The sequence below is a fragment of the Lagenorhynchus albirostris genome, chromosome 1, assembly GCF_949774975.1.
Source record: "Lagenorhynchus albirostris chromosome 1, mLagAlb1.1, whole genome shotgun sequence".
In the NCBI taxonomy this organism is placed as follows: Eukaryota; Metazoa; Chordata; class Mammalia; order Artiodactyla; family Delphinidae; genus Lagenorhynchus; species Lagenorhynchus albirostris.
This window is the reverse complement of record NC_083095.1, coordinates 167,252,970-167,274,138: the sequence shown is the minus strand read 5'-3', so window position 1 is coordinate 167,274,138 and position 21,169 is coordinate 167,252,970. Positions and strand designations below refer to the sequence as shown.

Here is a 21,169-nt window from a genome sequence, read left to right as displayed (position 1 = left end):
TTAAGAGCCAGGAAGCACAATTAGCTGACTGAGTAATGTATGTCAGAACCAAAAGGTAGGAGGCCCTTCCAGACTTCACCCTATAGAAATCAAGGAGCTCCTGACACTGTCTGAACAAGGGATTCACATGACCTACCGCCCCATAAGCAATCAGTGTCTGAGCAGATATGATGATACATAATAGGCTGGATCAATCCCAGTGGCATCTACCCCACAAACAAACTCCTATGGCCATTCGTTCACCAGGAAGCCCAGTGTGGATGCCCCCCTGCAGCGGTAAGAAAAAGCACTTATTCCTTGGCAACTGCTTTTTAGATGATTTAATTGCAGCAGTTCAATAATAGATTAAGGTAAAGATATTCTGGCAGGTGGTGGGTAAGGTGGTAAGAGGCATTCCAGGAATGGCAGTCCCCTTACCTGCAAATGCCATAATTTTTACCACCTGGAGAGGTTCCATCTTATGGCTTAGGATCAGCTGTTGTTCATGTGTCAGCTGGATGGTTGTTTTCTTGCTATAATCATTACAGAAGAGAAATCAGGAAAAGAATAAGGAATTGAAACGATCAGGTGATGGACTGTCAAAAATGAAACAGGAAACCAAATGGGACGAATAAAATTTAACCAGAAAAAAGGGGAGGGCCGCCCCCCCTTAGGGTGATTAAATTGTTCTAAAACTAGGTTATGATGTTAGTTGCACACTCAGTAAATCTACTAAAAATTATTGAATTATACAATTAAAATGGGTGAATTTTATGTAATGTAAATTATAACTCAATAAAGTGGTTAAAACAAAACACCTTTTCCTCTTCAAGTACGAGAGTCAGGAATCAAAGACGTCCACACACACACCCCCTTACAGACATACCCTGGCCAGACCGATGGTTCCTCTTTGACTTCTGTGGCCTGAGCACAGGAATTCTCCTGAAGATACAGGCAATAGAAAATGTTGTAGTGAATCCTAACAGGAAAAAAGCAGATTAGAGATTTTCAAATTCAGTCACGACCTGTATCTTATTTTTCCTCAGATGTTTTTTAGACTCCTAATCATTGCTAAAAATAAAATATGTACCACCATTTTATGAAAAAAAGGGAAGAAAAGGGTTTAAATATACCTAGAGCTGAGCTATATTTACCTGCACTGTTGGAGGTAAATATTTGGAGAGCACGGTTCTGCCTGGCTGCGATGGGCAGAGGCAAAGGAGACAGACCAGGATGTGCTCTTTGGGGAACAAAATGTAGCCACGTATGAACACAGAAGGCTCCGTCCACTCCAGGCTCAACAGCCCTGTAGGTAAACACTATCTTGGGGATGGTGTACGACCCCACGGCACCTCACGTTCACAGAGCCCGCCTGCCTGCATCACTGCACTCAAACCTCACGGAGAACCTGGCGGAGCAGTGGGTGGTGGGGCTCGCCCAGCGGTAACGCGGGGAAGGGGCAGGGCGGGGGCGGGGCAGGGCGGGGGCCAGTTACCGATTGCTGATGTTGATCCCTTTCTCCCTCATGGCGTAGAGCAACACGGCAATGCAGTACAGAGTCTCGGTGATGTCTGGCATGGTCACTGTGGAGCTGGGCCGCCGGAGGCAGAAGAGCAGCTGCTGGATGTCATTGACGCTGCTGGACAGGAGGATGATGGCCGCCACCAAGGCCCACACGTTGACACCCTGAGGAGGGAGGTGGACAGGACAGGAGACGAGACCCAAAACACAACCGGTAAGAATCACATGGGACAGCCGGTGAAGAAAGCCAGGTTTGGGGTTCATGTACCTTCCTCAGACCATCTAAACGGAGCGCAAACTTCCGGAATGACATTTGGGAAACACCAGGCATGTCTCCTTTTACCCTGGATTCCTTCTTTCTCATCATTTTTGGGTTTGAGTTCTTAAGTTTTCTTTGATTAAATAACATTTATAAAGTACTTAACGCAAGACGCTGCACAGACGTGATCCTCCCACCTCCTCACCAGCCCACCCCACCCGCACCAGGTCAGTGTGAGCTCTGAGGTCCAGACACTCAACTCAAACAAGCTCACTATTAAATGGGTGCCCATCTGGGAGGCACAAAAACTGGGGGATACAAAAGAAGACAGCAGTCTTTAGGGGGAAATCAAGACTGACAATTCAATGGCATTAAGATGTTAATTTAGTATTTATATTATTAGTAATACTTATTAAATATTAAGTTAACTAAATATTAAATTATTGAAAATTTATTATTATGGACACAGTATGCTCCATTTATTAATGTCTAAGAAAATGTTCACTAACATGGAAATATCAATAACAGACATATAGGGACTTCCCTGGTGGCTCAGTGATCAAGACTCCACGCTCCCAATGCAGGGGGCCTGGGTTCGATCCCTGATCAAGGAACTAGATCCCACATGCAGGCCTCAACTAAGAGTTCGCAAGCCACAACTAAGGAGCCGGCAAGCCGCAACTAAGGAGCCCGCCTGCCGCAACTAAGACCCAGCACAACCAAATAAAAATAAAACTAATAATAATAGACATATAAGTATATAACTATCATTCTTAACTTTACTGCAAGCCTCCCTGTTAAAAATGCATCCACAAAAGCAAAGTTCCACACACCTTTCACTACAACCATACTGGGAAACAAATCTCACTCCATCGACAATCACTTCACTAAAGATGGACAGAGAAATGCACATGGCTGGATTTCCAACCCTCGACTGGCTGCAGAATGAGGCTGAGGTTGCATGTGGCTTCCAAAACAAAATTTAAGAAGAATCGCTATCCAGATGAGAAGCCACAAGACAAAGGAAACTGGAGACTATTTCCAGCTTCTCATTAACTCACTGTGTGTCAGTACAAAATCCTTCTTTTCTCTGGTTCTTTCAAATAACCCAAGGTGTCAACAATACAATGGGCTGCCTTGTAAAGAAGCCCTTACTAATCAAAGTGTGTAGAGGCTAGATGACCATCCTCTGTTGGAACCGCTCAACAGAATGGGAAATTGGATGAAATACTTTTTAAAATTCCTTCCAAATTAAAGAATCTATAACAATGTAGCCTTTTATTTCTCTATGGGACCAATGACAAGATTAAGGCTTCAAAGCAAAGGCTGAAGGAAGATTTTGAAAATAAATCTAAAATAACCTTCAACCAAACTTGATCACCAATACACTTTCTTCCAAAGAGAAAAGGTGTCACCTCCCCAGCCCTCCCCTCCCTGCAGCCTCTTCACGTACGGCAGGGGCAGCGTAGAGATCGGGGAGGTGTTGGCGCACGCAGGCCTCTGCCTCGGGGAGGAGGAGGTGATCCCTCAGACTCCACAACGCCCGTCCAGGGTCCACACTCGGGGAGCACTTAGTGGTGGCTGTGTAGCTGTAAGACATTCACAGCAGCGTCCATGGGAAAGGTGATCCAGTAAGTGCTGATTTCTGGGAAAGGACTTTGGAAACTGACTTCCTCCCAGGAAACGGGGACTCACCGGATGAGGTTCAGCACACACAGGTCTGACTCCTTCTCTATGCCATAGCTCGAGAGGATGCCATCCACTTTGCTGACAGCTTGCTCTTCATTCATCAGGTATCGGTGATACAGCTTTTTCCAAGGAATGAACTAGACAGTTTAAAAAATCCAAAACAACATGCAGGCAATGGCTATTAGAGAACTGATCAGGCCACAAACATATAGATAACTGCTTGAAAAACAATCACAGGCTACAATTCAAAAGCTGGGCAAATAGGGTAGAAACATTATACAAATTTTAGTTGGAAACTAGGAGAAGGGGGGGCTCTTGGTTTGGGTTCCTACATAACTTTTTACAGAATCTGGGAAAAGCCAGTGCTTCAATTTCCCTATCTGAAATAGTGCCCTGTCCCTGTTGGGACACTAATGGCTCAGAGCTTCAGCAAGGATTAAATAACATGAGAATTGTGGCTATACTAAGATTAGACAAAATAGACTTTAAGTCAAAAGTTATTAGAAGAGGGACTTCCTTGGTAGTCCAGTGGTGAAGAATCCGCCTTCCAAGGCAGGGGACACAGGTTCGATCCCTGGCCGGGGAACTAAGATCCCACATGCCGCAGGGCAACTAAGCCCACGTGCCACAACTACTGAGCTCACGCACCTCAACTAGAGCCTGCATGCTGCAAACTACAGAGCCCACATGCCCTGGAGCCCACGCCACAACTAGAGAAGAGAAAACCTGCACAGCACAACTAGAGAGAAGCCCGCGTGCCACAACAAAGACCCCGCGTGCCACAGCAAGCGCTGCAATGAAGATCCTGCGTGCCTCGATGAAGACCTAATGCAACCGAATAAATAACTTAAAAAAAATTATTAGAAGAGACAAAGAATATTACTTGATGATAAAAGGGTCAATTCACCAAGAAAATATAACAATTATAAATATGCATGTACCAAATATCAGAGCTCCTAAATCTAGGAAGGAAACACTGACAGAATTGAAGAGAAAAACAGCAACATAATAACAGGAGACTTCTATACTCCACTTTCAAGAATGGATAGAACAAACAACACTGGACCAAAAAGGCATATACTGAACACTCCATCCAGCAACAGTAGAATATACAATCTTCTCAAGTATACATAGAACATTCTCCAGGAAAGATCACGTACAAGAACACAAAACAAGTGTCTTAACATATTTTAAAAGACTGAAATTATAGAAAGTATGTTTTTCAATCACTATAGAAACTAGAAATCAGTAGCAGAAAGAAAACTGGAAAACCCACAAGTATGTGGAAATTAAACAACACACTTAAAACAACCAATGGGTCAAAAAGGAAATCACAAAGAAATTAGAAAATACCTTGAGACAAACGAAAACAAAAACACAGCATATCAAAACGTATGGAATGAAGTGCAAGCAGGGCTAAAAGTTAAGTTGATAGTTATAAAAACTTACATTAAAGAAGAAAGGTCTGGATTTCCCTGGTGGTGCAGTGGTTAAGAATCCGCCTGCCAATGCAGAGGACACAGGTTTGAGCCCTGGTCCAGGAAGATCCCACAGGCCGCGGAGCAACTAAGCCCATGTGTCACAACTACTTAGCCTGTGCTCTAGAGCCTACGAGCCACAACTACTGAGCCCACGTGCCTACAGCCCATGCTCTGCAACAAAAGAAGCCACCACAATGAGAAGCCCGCACACCACAACGAAGAGTAGTCCCCACTCACCGCAACTAGAGAAAGCCCACATGCAGCAATGAAGACCCAACACAGCCAAAAATAAAATAATGTTTTAAAAATATTTTTTAAAAAATGAAGAAAGATCACAAATCAACAACCTAACTTTACACGTAAAGGAACTATAAAAAGAACAAACTAAACCCAAAGCTAGCAGGAGGGAGGAAATAATAAAGACTAAAGAGCAGAGATAAATGAAATAGAGAATAGAAAAATAGGAAAAAAAACCAATAAGGGCTTCCCTGGTGGCGCAGTGATTGAGAGTCCGCCTGCCGATGCAGGGGACATGGGTTTGTGCCCTGGTCCGGGAAGATCCCACATGCCGCAGAGCAGCTAGGCCCGTGAGCCATGGCTGCTGAGCCTGCGCGTCCGGAGCCTGTGCTCCGCCACGGGAGAGGCCACAACAGTGAGAGGCCCAGGTACCGCAAAAAAAAAAAAAAAACAACAATAAAACTAAGAGTTTTTTTTTTTTTTTTAACAAGATCAACAAAATCGACAACCCTTAGATATATTTTGGAAAAAAGAGAAGATTCAAATAACTGAACTCAGAAATGAGGGGAACATTACAACTGATGTCACAGAAATAACAAGACTTGTAAGAATACTATGACCAACTGCAGATCAACCAACTGGATATAGTAGAAGAAATGGATAAATTCCTAGGAACACACAACCTACAAAGACTGAATGATGAAGAAATAGAAAATCTGAACAGACCAATAATTAGTAAAGAGACTGAATCGGTAATCAAAAGCCTCCCAAAAAGTTAAGAGTCCAGGACCAGACTGCTTCACTGAAAAATTCTACTGAACATTTAAAGAAGAACTAACATCAATCCCCCTCAAACTCTTCAAAAAAACTGAAGAGGAGGGAGCACTTGCAGACTTATTCTGAGGCCAGCATAACCTTATACCAAAGCCAGACAAAGACACTACAAGAAATAAAAAGAAAATGAGATCTGTGACAAGGTCACTGAAAATAACCAAGTCATTGCTGGTGATGATAAAAACATCAAGAGGTAAGGATAAGCTGGGATATCTTCCCAAAATCTTCTCGAGCAGAATGGAGTGAAACCTCATCTATCCCCAGTTCACATCAGAGAGATAATTAAATGGGTAGAAATACTGAACCAAAACAGAGTTCACAAATAAAAACAGAAAGATATTTCTTAGAAAGTAGGAGACAAGACCCCAGGCAAAGAATGGAGCAAGAGCGATATGAAATTTCCTCCAAAATCTTTTGGGCTTGGAAGAGAAATGTACTAAGTTTTGATATATCCACCTTTCCCTCCATCTCCAAGGTTTTAAACTTCAATGCATTTGAAGAATAAATTAAACTCTCTACCTCTGGTTTCTTCCCAATGTCTGGTCTAAGGGACATACAAGCTAAGGAGAACATTCTCCCAGCCCTCAGGCTTACTGGAGACCTGAACCTGGGAAGTATAATGACACAACAAAGGGAAGGGCAGGGCACAGGATAATGGTATCAGGAAATCCTTTCCGAGATCACGGGCTGCCCCTGTGTCATCTTCAAAAGGTACTCTTGTAACTAAACGCAACACTCATTTACTAATCACCTACTGTATGTAGAACATCGTGAGACAGTGCCGAATGCAAAAACAAACAGGACAACCAGCCCTCTAGCAATATGCTAATAATTTACAGGGAGGAAGAAGGCTCTCTAAGACCATAACAGAACACGATAAGCTTGAACAGAGGTATAAATCAATATAATAGCACAAGGAAGAGAGTGATTTCAATGGGATGGAATGGGAAACCGTTAGTCTAAGAGTGCAGCCTTGAAGAGGAAAGACATCAACAGAGCTATGAGGGGCCCTTTTGGTTGGCTGGGGGAAGTGGGGTGCAGATTAGACCAACATAAGGGGAGTACTGTGCAGTCCACAGTTGGGAAGCAGAACATCATTGGTTGTGGACAGAATACAGGAATGGACTGGAATGAAGTCAGCAATGAGCCTGGAATAATAAGGTGGGACACACACAGAAGGTCCCGGTTGCCTCCAGGAGATTGGGATTTGATCCTGGAGGCAAAATGGACACCAACATTTCTGAAGAAACGCCATTGTCAGGAGTATGCATTAAGTGAAGCGAATCCATGGACTTTTTAGAGAAAACACGAGAGAACGAAAAGCGCTTTCCGTACCAGTGGATCACTGATTATCTCCCTCCAAAAGTGGCACACCAAGCTCAGATTCCAGTAGAGGTCTTCCATGGGGAGGAAAGCAAAGATGTGCCTCAGGACCTCACTGGGCAGGCTGCAGATGTGGCTCTGGGGTTCCTGGCAGGGCGAGGTCCCAAGAAGCCCATAGTAAGAGTCAGGAACAGGATCAGGACCAATGTCCTCCACCTCCTGGCTGGATTCTCCAGGCTGCGCAGAGAACCACGACACACCGTCCTCTGCTTCCTGCCTGCCTTCCCTGGGCCGTCTGCACGACAGGGACAGATGATGCCGTGGGGTCTTCCTAGAAACCCCATCCCACTGACTGGTCCCTGTGGCTTGATTCCTCTCGTCCTCGAAGGACCGAGACCGCTTCCCTGACGAGCGTGGCCGTACTGCTCCATCACCTCCCTGAGGCAGGGCGCAGTGGCCTTCTGCAGCAAAAATCATCTCGTCCTCCGAGTCCTTAGAGCTGTCCTGGCCCACAGAATTGCTTTTGGCCATGTCATTGGTGCGTCGCTGCTGGCCAGCGAGGAAGAATTCAGGGTTGTATCCCAGGCATCCTCGACCTGGAGAGAGAACCCAAACAAGGTGAACGAGAAGTGAATAATGACCGATGACCCTTTGTTGACCCAAATAAGACAAATTAATTTTAAATTATCTATTTTAATAGAGAAAAGAGACAAGGATGTATTTTATTGGTCAACTGATTATATAAATAGATTAATCCAAAAAATATTTATATCGGGCTCTATCACACAGTCAGATACACATTTGGAAAGGCACAGAGATCAGTCTTTGGATGGTGTGAGGACCACAGTACACCTTGCAATAGGCCAGGGTTAAATTCTGATGTTTTCTAATTGTGGAGTTAATTACACCAATATTTATGAAGAGCTACCACCTGCTCAGTGCTAGGACTCCACGCTGAAATACACATGCTGATAAGTCTTTATCAGTAAAGAACTCACAACACAGAGGAGAAGTTGACTTATACACACAAAACAGACAAAATATCAAACACTGTATAACCACCGAGTTTAAAACTGCCTCATACAATTGGTTACAGTGGTTCCAAAAAGTGGGAAACAGAGACTACAATCACATCACAAGAATTGAAGATGACTAGTGAGATCCGAGTTGGATTCTGAAATGAGATATATCACAGGGAAATAAGACAATCTGGATTATACAAACAGGTTTAATGAAAGTGGGAATTCACTTGGCACTAAATGGGTCATAAGGAAAACAATCTGCCAGAAGTAGAGCCTGCATGTAATAACGTCAGGGGATTGAGCCTGAGTCCCTCATAGTAACAGGGAACATACCACACTGGAGGTTCTTGAGAGTGGCAGTGACATGACAGAAAATGGTACTCAGGAACATTATTTGATATTCGAGCTGATATGGAAAAAATAAAGTCTGAAGGCAAGGAGAGGGTTATTGCAGCAGCCCAGGTACGAGGTGACTGAGCGCACAATCTACTGTAAAAGCACTGAGTGAGGGGACGTTTGGGAGAAAAAGAGTGAGACGGTGGACCTAGTGATGGATTGGACAAAGAGGACTGCTGAAGAGTCAGGAAATCACGACGGTTCCAGAATGGTATCGTGGTGATGCTGGGACGTGTTCCCTACCACGTTAAAGTTAAGCCAGCTAGTGGAATTCATTCAGCTGTGCTTTTCTGGGGCTTTTACCAACCACTATGATAGGATGGAATTTTCATAGAAAACTCACAAATAGTGAAAAAGTGTCAAACTACTGCAACAGAACCACAAGATCACAGTAGCAGTATTTACAAATACCAGGAGATACTCAAAGGCCACACACACTACAGATTCTGAAATGCAAGATATTTGGCGGAAAGACATACCTCTAGTCCCTCTTTTGGTTCTGGGTCTAGGATAGAGACCGTGGTTCGGGTCTCTGTTTGTCCATCTTTGACCGAAGGGCTGGGTCACGGCCAAGTGACTGCGAGCCAGATGTTGGCAGTCGACGGCTGTAAGATGCTTCCGCTTAAACGGTCTCACTGTTTTGTATCAACAGGCAGAAGAAATGGGACACTTGTTAGTTATCAGCAATTCTACAAGCTAGCAAGTTAACCTTAATTTTCAGGAATACAGTGGCTGTGGGCCACCCCAGCCAGCCCTTTCCCTCTTCCCCATATTCCCATCAACTTTCAGTCATTTTATAGTTTCTTTGCATCTCTTCGTTAGGATTTGAGAATCCTAAAATAAGATCCTAAAATAGTCTTCTTTTCTACCTATCACACTTGGTAGAAGCCCTGATCATGAAATGCTCATTCAAAAAGAAGTTGCCACTAATGGATAAATGGAGATCTGGCAACTTTTCCTTGACTTTAGCCAGGCCATTTATACTATCATAATAACCATAAATATTTTAAGAGTTGGCTATAGCTTTTCAAAAAATACTCATGCATTGTCCCCTGTATACACCAGCTTTTCCAAGTCTGAGAAGCAGAAGGCACTAAGCGGACAGTCACAGTAGATTTCCCACCCCTGCTGTATGTCTCTCCCCATGCACCCCACCCCACCCCATGCACCCCTCTCGGCCCCGAGAGCATCGGGCACTGATGTAATAGGACAGGAGCAAGGCCCCCAAGTAGAAGAGAATGGAGCCCACTTTTCAGCATCTTCAGAGGAGGAAATTTCATATTCTCCCTCAGCAAAACACTACAGCAGTGACTGTGCCTAGAATTCTGTCTCGAGAGTATTGAAATACTTTTGTTTATATTAGTCATTTTTCTGCCAGGTATTTTTTCATTCCTATTTCTGCATTTTATCGCATGTAAGATCTAACTACCTCCTTATGGCATTAAATAGAACAGTTACACTACTGTAAAACAGAATAGTTACACTTAAAAAAAAGGGAGGACAAGAACAGATACAAGAGAATTAAAGTGACCCTTTACGGACTTCCCTGGTGGCGCAGTGGTTAAGAATCACCTGCCAGGGCTTCCCTGGTGGCGCAGCGGTTGAGAGTCCGGCTGCTGATGCAGGGGACACGGGTTCGTGCCCCGGTCTGGGAAGATCCCACACGCGGCAGAGCGGCTGGGCCCGTGAGCCATGGCCGCTGAGCCTGCACGTCCGGAGCCTGTGCTCCACAATGGGAGAGGCCACAACAGTGAGAGGCCCGTGTACCGCAAAAACAAACAAACAAACAAAACAACAAAAAAAGAATCACCTGCCAATGCAGGGGAGATGGTTTTGATCACTGGTCCAGGAAGATCCCACATGCCGTGGAACACCTAAGCCCACGCGCCACAACTACTGACCCTGCACTCCAGAGCCCGCGAGGCACAACTACTGAAGCCCAGTGCCTAGAGCCTGTGCTCTGCAGCAACAGAAGCCACTGAAATGAGAAGCCCGTGCACCGCAATGAAGAGTAGCCCCTGCTCGCCACAACTAGAAAAAGCCCGTGCACAGCAACAAAGACCCAACGCAGCCAAAAATAAATAACATAAATAAAAATAAATTAAAAAAAATAAAAACGTGACCCTTTACAGGAGACGGTCAACAGAGAAATCAGTTCCTGCCAGTACCGTATTTTCAGATGCTAAAAATACTCCAGTAAACTGTAGTATCAAATGCCAGAATTTCACTCAACATTTCCTGTAAGCCTGAAAACGTCTGAAACCAAGACACCACTGAGTATATCTGATACAGTTAATAAACTTAATAACTCCCCTCAGCCCTTAGCTTCTTCAGAAATGATCCTTCCAAATTTCAGTTTATTCTTTCAAGGTTTAATGGAAGTTTAAAAAAACTTCATGGATATTTCAAGACTTTTTAAAAATTACTTCTACACACAGAAATAGTTCTACAGGCCCCTCTGAAAGGACGCTAGAGACCTTTTCACTACCTGAATTCAGAGTTGAAATGCAGTGGTATAACTCTTAAGTCATGAAGAAGTACTTAAAAATATGCTCAGCCGGGCTTCCCTCGTGGCGCAGTGGTTGAGAATCCGCCTGCCGATGCAGGGAACGTGGGTTCGAGCTCTGGTCCAGGAAGATCCCACATGCCGTGGAACAGCTAAGCCCGTGTGCCACAACTACTAAGGCTGTGCTCTGGAGCCCATGAGCCACAACTACTGAAGCCCACGTGCCTGGAGCCCATGCTCCACGACAAGAGAAGCCACCGCAATGAGAAGCCCGCGCACCGCAACAAAGAGTGGCCCCCGCTCGCCGCAACTAAAAGCCGACATGCAGCAATGAAGACCCAACGCAGCCAAAAATAAATAAATAAATTTATTTAAAAAAATGCTCAGCCAGATAAAAGCAGTGTCACATAGTGAGGGGACAGTGGACTTAAAAGGAAAAAAAACTGGGTGTGAGCCCTAAGTTGGCCACATAGTGGCCGGAAGACCCCTGGTCACTTAGCTTCTCTAAGACTCAGGGGCGTTACAATGATTAAATGAGAAAACACACTCCAAAAGACTTGTTAAACTATAAAACCCTACACAAATATACACATCTGCTTATTGTGTTAAACAAAGCTTAGATGTGACTGATTTGCATAAAACATTGAAATAACTTTCAAATTATAAAGATGTCACCTAATGGCAAGACATGAAGTATATCAGCAGTCCAATTACAGCCTACTCTGTATTACTGAAAATACCTTTTAAAAAGCCAAGGGACTTCCCTGGTGGCACAGTGGTTGGGAGTCCGCCTGCCAGTGCAGGGGACACGGGTTCGAGCCCTGGTCCGGGAAGATCCCACATGCCACGAAGCAACTAAGCCCGTGCGCCACAACTACTGAGCCCACGCACCTAGAGCCTGTGCTCCTCAGCGGGAGAGGCCACTGCAATGAGAAGCCTGTGCAATGCAACAAAGAGTAGCCCCCGCTCGCCGCAACTAGGGAAAGCCGGCGCGCAGCGGCAAAGACCCAATGCAGCAAAAAATAAATTAATTAAAAAAATAGCCAAGTCATATATCTTAATTACTTATTATGAACAAAAAACATCCCCTCCACTATAATGGTTTTATAATTATTTTGTTGTTGAACATATTCCTCATACTTACAGAGGCAGAAAAAATGAATGTGCAGTTTTTCTATGTTAAAACAATAAATTTGAAAATTTTCCACATTAAAAAAAAAGCTTGAAATCTGATTATTCTTTTTAAAAATAAGACACGAAAGTTTACCTCTTCTGCTCAAAATTCTTCATATTACAAAGCCAACAACCTAATTGCTATTTTGTCTGAATGGGGACCTCTGGGCTGACTGGCAGAAGACATAAGGAAGCTACAATGGGCCTTGCAGAACAGAGTTGGCCCTTGGGATCCATGAGTTCCGCACCTGCGAGTTCCACCAACTGCAGATGAAAAACACCAACACCTGTGGTTGGCTGAATCCGCGGATGTGGGATCCACAGGTCCCTGTCCACAGGGTGGACTCTGAGGGGCCTGAGCCCTCTCAGATTTTGGTGCCATAGGGGGTCCTGGAACGAATTCCCTGCAGAAACCCTGGAATGACTATACTGACGAATACTGGCCCCTAATTCAGGTGCTCCAAACACACTTGGGTCAACTACAGAAGCAGTTGAAGAATTCCAGCCGATAAACCCACTAACCGTGTAGATTCCAGATATGAGACTGATCTCTGCTTTCTCTTCAAACATTCCCAACTGTTTCAAAGCTGGCAAATACAGTGTCCAGAATTAAAACTGGAAACAGTCTAGAAAAATTATCAACAGACAGTATCTTATTTAAAGAAGGTTCCATAGATAAAATCACAAACGAATAAGATTAACAATATCAAACCCTCAAATTCATATGACCCAGGACCTTGGCGCTGGTACAGACCTGCAGGAAGCGTTCTGCTTCCAGAGTCCTGGTACAGCCCAGAGTGGTCCTGCATGAAGCCATCACAGAGCAAAGGCTAGCAGCTGGGGACAGAGGTGCCCACACTTGGCCATCTGGCCTCTGGGTACCAGCACAGCCGCCTACACTGTCCATCTGGAATGGTCCTCACAGCCCTGACTGCTCATCTGGGAGGCAGAGCTAGCACTTTTACGTTCTTACTTTTCTGACTTCAGTGAGAGGTCAGAAACTGAGACTATTCTTTTTGCCTCTCAGGTCTCTGCGAGATGAAGCGCTGTGACTCACTGCATGGGGAGCTGGGGCCCCCGCACCTGTCTCCGGAGTTAACAAGGCACTTAAGTCAAAGGCCGTGTGATGCACTCGGATCCGGAGCCAGGAGACCTCCTCCCTAACAGCCTTGGTCCCCTTCTCATCACAATGAGGACCCTGACAAGCTAACGCGCAGAGTTAACACCACAGTCATGTGGTTTGAACCAGACAAGACAGATGCAAGTACCTAGCGACACCCATGCAGAGGCTCACAAAGCCCAGCAGCTCAGAATTACACGTGGACCACACCGTGCTGAGTCTCCTAAAAGATGCCTACATTTTAACAGCACCAATGTTCTTGTGAAGTTATTTAAAATTACTGCAGTAAAATTCTAACCACCTTCTGTTCTTGTTAATATACTTCTAAACCAGCAGCTCAAATATAACTTTATCAAAATAAAGATGCTCAAATGCTACTTCTTGCTTCCCTGAGTCCCCAAACCTCGTGTTGCTCCTCCGTCCTCTGAGCAGTAGGTGCCCTTTGCATCGCTCTCCAAGGGCACTATTAGAAGCTGCTCGTGTTTCTTCAAGAAGCAAACTTAAAGTGGTCGGTGAGGAACGTGCACCGTTAAAGGGATGGAGGGAGATGACAACCAAACTACGTGAGGCCCCAGAGGCCCAGCGGAATCATCTCCAGGCCACAGTGGGTATCTGTACCCTTGGAGACTCTACCACAGTAACTAACAGAAATGTGTCACATCCCTCAGATGTGATGAAAGAAAAACACTGGAAAAGTATGAAAACCATTTGTCAAACAGAATTTTGCTCATTCCCACGCTGCTTTTTCTGTGATGGTCCTCTCACAGAGAGACGCCTCACCGGACCGCAGGTGCAGGTCCCGGCCTTGCATCTCACTCTGAAGTGGCGATCACCTGGAGTGCGGCCCTCTGCCAATCACCGATCTCTTCACCTTGATGATGACCTGTCCCACCCACCCCCGCCCCCAGTCAGGCACACTGCTGGAGATTAGACTCTCCTCAGCCCCCCCTGGAACGATCATCACTAAACCTGTATGAGACCACCAGCCCTGAAAAGGCAGGGAACATGTCTCATCAGCTTCTTCCTCAAAGCACTTAGCACGACATTGTGCAAATAACAGTTATTTCCTCCAACGCTTATTGAATGAGAAGTACGTGCTATGACTCAATTCTGTTGTAATCCACCTAGCTTCATTTTGTCATCTTCTTGATTGCAAGACAATTTAAAAAACAAGTCACACAAAGCAGAATGGACTGCTCCTGGTTTCGTGGTGAAGACTGTCAGTCCCCTTCCTCCTTGGCACATGGCTGGTCCACGCTTCCCCATCGTGCTGGTAGCTGGAGGCCCCACAGAATGTGCATAGAAGGATGTGCGCCTCTTCCAGGCCTGGCCCATAAAAGCCTCTCCTGCTCCTTCCTCCGTCCGCTGCTCCCATCCAGAGAAGGGAAGGGTGACCCCAGAGAATCTTAGAGGCCAAACATTCGAAAAGGAAGACCCTCCAGCAGGCTGGGTCCTCGGATAACTGCTTTAAAGAGCACCACTCCTCCCGCACAATGCTCACACGCTCACACACTCACACACACACACACACACACACACACACAAAACTGCAACCACCTGAGGCTGTTATGGGATTGAGAAATGAGCTTGGATTGTGAGGTCATTACACGTTTGGATCTGTTTGTTATTGCAGTCACACCTACCCTAACCATTCTAGGATCATTTGAAATTGACACAAGTCACTTCCCTTATTCCCCTACATTTGTTAATCATAATTTATACCAAAAGGCTTGCAGGACTTCCCTGGTGGTACAGTGGTTAAGAATCTGCCTGCCAGTGCAGGGAACACGGGTTTGGTCCCTGGTCCAGGAAGATCCCAAATGCCACAGAGCAACTAAGTCTGTATGCCACAACTACTGAGCCTGCGCTCTAGGGCCCGCAAGCCACAACTACTGAGCCCACGTGCCACAGCTACTTAGAAGCCTGCGCGCCTAGAGCCCGTGCTCCGCAATGAAAAGAAGCCACCGCAAAGAGAAGCCCACACAGCACAAAGAGTAGTCCCCGCTCGCCACAACTAGAGAAAAGCCTGTGCGCAGCAACGAAGACCCAACACAGCCAAAAATAAATTTAATTAATTAAAACAAACAAACAGGGCTTCCCTGGTGGCGCAGTGGTTGGGGGTCCGCCTGCCGATGCTGGGGACGCAGGTTCGTGCCCCGGTCCGGGAGGATCCCACGTGCTGTGGAGTGGCTGGGCCCATGGGCCACGGCCGCTGAGCCTGTGCGTCCGGAGCCTGTGCTCCGCAATGGCGTAGGCCACAGTAGTGAGAGGCCTGCATACCGCAAAAAAACAAAAAAACTAAAACAAAAGAAAAAACAAAAGGCCTCCAAAATGTACAGGTTACAGACCTAAATGGACAAGCTGAAAATAATAAGTGCCTACAATTCCTGGAAGGAAAGATTATTAAAAAACCATTTAAAAAAAAAATTAAGATAACTCACCAGCACAGGTGCCTGACTGGAGAAACAGCTCATAACAAGAACCCAGCTGGGTGGTTTTGCTAATCTAGAGAAACCCAACCTCGTCCTGTTAGCTCCCCACAAGCCTCCTGCCCTTCTCCGAGGGACTCCGTGCAGATCAAGCGGACACCCTCTTGTTTCTGGTGAGACAGCAAAGGTGCCCACTGCTGGCCCATCGTTACCAGGAGCAGGTACTTCACAGGCCAAACTGCGCCCTGAGAGAACTAAGAGCCCAATCTGAGCAACATGAACGGTGTTGGTCCCCAATTCCAGTGCGACAGAAAGTATTCATTCAACCCAGGCAGCACCCTGTAGTAATAAAACCACCCTGTATGTCTCTGAGAGACCTGCAACAATTATCTGTACAACTATATTTAATATAAGTCATTTATATACAAATTATTACTATTACTATAGTATGGTTTTTTAAATTTATTTATTTAATTAATTAATTTATTTGGCTGCGTTGGGTCTTCGTTGCTGCTCACGGGCTTTCTCTAGTTGCGGCGAGCGGGGTCTACTCTTCGTTGCGGTGCGCGGGCTTCTCATCGCGGTGGTTTCTCTTGTTGTGGATCATGAGTTCTAGGCCTGCGGGCTTCAGCAGTTGTGGCTCGTGGGCTCTAGAGCGCAGGCTCAGTAGTTGTGGCGCACAGGCTTAGCTGCTCTGCGGCATATGGGATTTTCCCAGAGCAGGGCTCAAACCTGTGTCCCCTGAATTGGGAGGCGGATCCTTAACCACTGCACCACCAGGAAAGTCCCTATAGTATGTTTTATTAACGTCTTCTTAATCATTGTTTAAGCGTGTATTAACATGTCTTCTGCCCCTAGGCTGAAAGCTTTATAGTCTGGTGGGAGGAGCAAGGCACTCGGCCCCAGCACCCAACACTCACTGCTCCATAAATATTAATGAAATGAATGCATTAAAAGAACAAATGCACAACTACGGCACTTCCCTCTGAAGAAGATGAGGTTGAGGTTGTCTTCTTTGGCTTTGAAATCCTACACTATGTTATAGGTCCAACGTGCTTCACAGTTTTTGGAAGTTCTTTCACGTACTCTCATCTGATCCTTGCACAATCCTGCAATTGTGCCAGGATGACACTGGGGCTCAGGTGATGGAACTTAGGTCTTCTGACTCCTCAAGCCAGAGTTCTTTCTACGGAAGGTAATATGCTCTCTTCCACATCCAGAAATATTCAAAGCAGCTTCTAAAAACCTCAGCTTTAATTCTCTGTCCCTTTTTAGAAATCACTGTGGAACACCATAACCAAAGATAGCAAGTATTTAGAAAATAGCAAGCATAAGGAAAATATCACAAAATACTGTAACTCAAAATGAAAAAACTTCCAAATATTTTGTCCCCATTAGCTCTACAAGAAGCAAAGGCAGAAAGGAAACACAATATCCAAGTCCTCACTCTCAGTGCAGAGCTGGGTCCCTGCCAGCACTACATCCCGCTTCCCTACAAACCCAAAGGTCCAGGCCCGCAGGCCCAACCTCACTTAGGTCCCCTCACACCCACAAACACCTGCTCCTCCCCTGGAAGAGCACTCACTTATTACAGCAAACAAGGATGGCAAGAGCTTTTCTACGTGTTTCTCGCAAGGAAAAGAAAGAACAGGGGAAGAACGGAAATACAAGAAAATAACCATTACTTACAGACTAGAATTTATAGATTTGAAAGGCTTTTTTCTACTGTCAATTCAACCCACAACCACTTTTAAGTATCTATGATTTCCCAGATTCATTATAAACACCATGAGGGCTTCCTCTCTTGGCATCTCTGGGGTCAAATGCTATTTGAGACACTGAGGATTCAAAAACAAACGATGTCACTTGTCCATAAGGCAGCTCTCAAAACACACACAAATTACTATACATAAGGCACTATAAGTGCTACACAAATGCACTTATGAAATGAAGAAAAGTGACCAGTTAGGAAGGATGAAAAAGGCTTTATGAAGAGTTCAGCCTTGCAAGATGAGTAGGATCGGGGAAGGCAAAAGAAACAGTGTGTGCAGAAACACAGAGAAATAGCACACCAGTGGTGTGCCGGTAAGCCGGGTTTCATTAGAACAAGAGGCTCATGGATTGTGGAAAAGGATGTAAAAGAATTTGGAAACACAGAGGATAAATGTCCTTAAACATAATGCCAAGGAATTTGGACTTTATCATGTAGGCAACTCAGCGAATCATCTCGCTTTTCTAAGCAGGGTCAATGACCAACCAAATTTACACATTAGAATGGTAACTCTGGAGGCAGGCGGAGGATGAGTAAACATGCAGACTGTCAAGAAAGCAAGGCAGAAAGTCACTTTACCAACCAAGGCAAGAGGTGGTCAAGGCCTAAGGGCAACAGCAGCAAAAATAGGGAGAAGGGGAAAGTGAAGCCTAACAAGTTTTTTTGGACTGGTGAGACTGGAAGAGAAAAAACAAAACAGGTAACTGACGTTTTTAGCCAGAGCTCAATGATCACATGATTAATCACATTAAAGAGTAAAGGAGAAATCGTGTTTTCGTTTTAATCACTTCTTCCGGGAATGAACGGAAAATGAAAGCTTTCAGTTTTGAAAATGGCTGTTTGTTCTGTTTTAAAATTATCTGTAGCATGCCAGGTTAAGCTCCAGGAGGTACTCTGAGATATGAGACTTGTCCTCAAACGTCTGTGAGTGACAACTGGAGACATAAGATTCAAGACGCTTTGGTGAGATGCTCTAAGAGCAGATGATTCCACTGACAGATGGGCAAAGACAGAATTCACATTCAATCTTCGAATAAAATCAGCCTAGAAAGGATAGAGGGGAATGACAAGCAGAGAAAGATGATGACAACAAATCTGAAATGAGAGTTCTAAGTCCAATACCAAGTTTGGTGTTCACACACTCACAGGTCACAAAACATGTCAAATGATCACGACACCGGAACCACGAAACACAACAAAAGATAAAGGAAAGAGGACAGCCAAGCAGCAAATCACAATGCCAATGAAAGCCACATACGAAATGAGTCACTACAGGGCACACCACAAATTCCAAACACCTGCACAAAAAGGAATGAGCAGACCAACTGGGAAACTTTAAGACCCCAGTATAGCTCCATCCATTAGCTTACTGTCAAGATCTGTCCCCTCTACACCAAACTTTTACTCCAGAGAACCACAGGGGCTGTGGACAGGTTAACATACATTGTCATCTAGTTATCTCAAGGGGGACGCAGACCAAAATAAGCTCCTAAAGAAGGCAGGAGGTGCAGAACTGCATGTGGGATACCAGTTAAATAACCAATCATTTGAATTTAAAATACTGTCCTATACTGCAAACGTTTTGTTTTTAAAAGCAAGGAAGCTGGAGGCGTAAGGCAAGAGAAGGTGGAGTCACTGGCAATGAGGATGTGGAGGGGGATTAACAACAAAAAGTGTGAAACTACCAGATACCTCAACTTCCATTTGCACCAACACCAACAGCTGCGCTAAGACCAATGCTTGGCATGTCCTAAGACTTGATGCACTTCAAAGCACTTTTACACCTTCCTTTCTTTTGGAAGTGGCAAAATACAAGGGGACAATAACTTTGGCAAAGCTGATACTGGACTTGGTTCTATCTCTGATGATTATCCATATTACACTCAGTTAACCAAATTCAATCCGCTCACAAGTAAAATGAGCTTGTTTTGAGGTCTTTTTTCATTTTATCTCCCTTAATTTATTTGAGCAGAGTGCCAAGCACTAGCAGACCCTCACCAGGGGCTACCACCCTTCCTTCCAGAGGTCTTTATTAGCTGTACTCCCGTGGGAAAATCGCTAACTTCTTTAGGTCTCAATTTCCCCACCTGTCATGATGCCTTCCTTACAGGGTTGTTTGCGGATGAGATAATTAACGTAAAGTGGTTTGTAAACCAGAGTACAATACAAGATGTAAAGCAGAATTGTCTCCAGGCCTGGCAAACAGCAGCTGCTCCCATTTTATCTCTAAAGGAACTGAAAACACCAGGAAGGTTAAATGACGAGCATCCAGGAAGATCGGGTAAAGAACTCAACACCTACCCTCACGTCTCCCGTCACCCCACACAGCTTGCTCAGACCTCAAGTACCCTCCACCCGCTCAAGGCCCTCCCACATCACCTTAATTTTCTTAATACTCAGGTTAGGGGGAGGGCGACTGCAAACGAAAGAGGCAAAAGGATACCATAAAATGACTCGCCCAAGGTCAAAACAGCAGAGCAGAAGGAAAGGAAACGCTGGCTGCCCCCAGCGGAGGCCACGTCTCCGCGACTCCCACATCGCCGAGCAGCGCCGCGCCCCCGCTTCCCAGGGCGCCTCGGCCTCCAGCGCGCGCGCCCCGCCGCGCCCCGCCGCGCCCCTCACCGCCGGCCCGCGCCCCTCTGCGTCCGCGCCCGGCCCCCAGTTCCCCGCGGACCCCCTGAGGCGGGACCCGCTGAGGAACCCAAAGGTTCAGCGTCCACACGACTGGGCCCGCCCGCGCCCCCTTCCACGCCGTCGGCCTCACGCACTATGGCGCTCCACACCGGGGGTCCCGCCGCCGCCACCGCCACCGCCGCCGCCGCCGCCTCCGGGCCAGAGCCGCCCGGACACCCAGTCCCAGCATCCCCCGGGCAGCGCGAGCCCGAGAAGGCCGCGGACTTCCTCCACCAGCTCCGCCCCCGCCGCCGGCGCTGACGGAATGCGCCCCTGGCCAATTGAAACGCACGTGCGGAGGGGGCGTGCTTACGGACTTCTCTGGCGACCAATCGAAACGCGCACCCGGAGAAGGGGTGGCTACCGCTAGCGGGCCCCGCCCCGTCCGTGCTTCCGCTAGGGCGGAAGAGGCGAACAGAAACTTTCCCAGAGTTCCTCCGAGCTCGGGACCCACTGAGGGGCTGCGGCAGTTGGGGTGGGGCGGGGCCGATGCTGTGGGCGGGGCAGGCTGCGGCGGGCGGGGCTGTGGGCGGGGACGCGCGGGCCCCACCCCGTCCCCGCGGGTCCGCTCTGCTTGTGACCGGGACCGGCAGCGGCGGTCCCGCGGTTCACCTAATGTTTCGCCGGAAAGTGAAACCAGCGCGGGCTGCAGCCTCCGAGCGTGCGTTCGCGGCTGCCAGCGGGGCGCGTGGTCAGCCGGAGACCTGAGCGCCCGCCCGGGGCCGAGCCGGCAGGGCGAGGCCGGGGGCGTCCGGG

The 21,169-nt window shown here is 46.4% G+C and overlaps 1 protein-coding gene across 8 annotated transcripts in view; it reads right to left on the bottom strand.

Annotated features, from left to right (window-relative positions):
- FBH1 (F-box DNA helicase 1) overlaps positions 1 to 20,646 on the bottom strand; it is a 46,522-nt gene extending 25,876 nt beyond the window's left edge. For 4 of the 8 annotated variants that reach the window (XM_060159785.1, XM_060159793.1, XM_060159810.1 and 1 more), the window contains exons 1-8: positions 10,552 to 10,569; positions 9,221 to 9,376; positions 7,336 to 7,919; positions 3,455 to 3,585; positions 3,213 to 3,348; positions 1,475 to 1,665; positions 866 to 958; positions 418 to 512 (exon numbers count right to left, since the gene is read on the bottom strand). In XM_060159785.1, coding sequence (XP_060015768.1) covers positions 418 to 512; positions 866 to 958; positions 1,475 to 1,665; positions 3,213 to 3,348; positions 3,455 to 3,585; positions 7,336 to 7,854 — 1,165 coding nt within the window. In that variant the 5' untranslated portion in view covers positions 7,855 to 7,919; positions 9,221 to 9,376; positions 10,552 to 10,569. Of the gene's footprint in view, positions 1 to 417; positions 513 to 865; positions 959 to 1,474; positions 1,666 to 3,212; positions 3,349 to 3,454; positions 3,586 to 7,335; positions 7,920 to 9,220; positions 9,377 to 10,551; positions 10,723 to 20,508 lie in introns of those variants that run through there. The other 4 variants (XR_009542444.1, XR_009542443.1, XR_009542442.1 and 1 more) reach the window with 4 other exon arrangements.
- Positions 20,647 to 21,169: the final 523 nt, after the last annotated feature.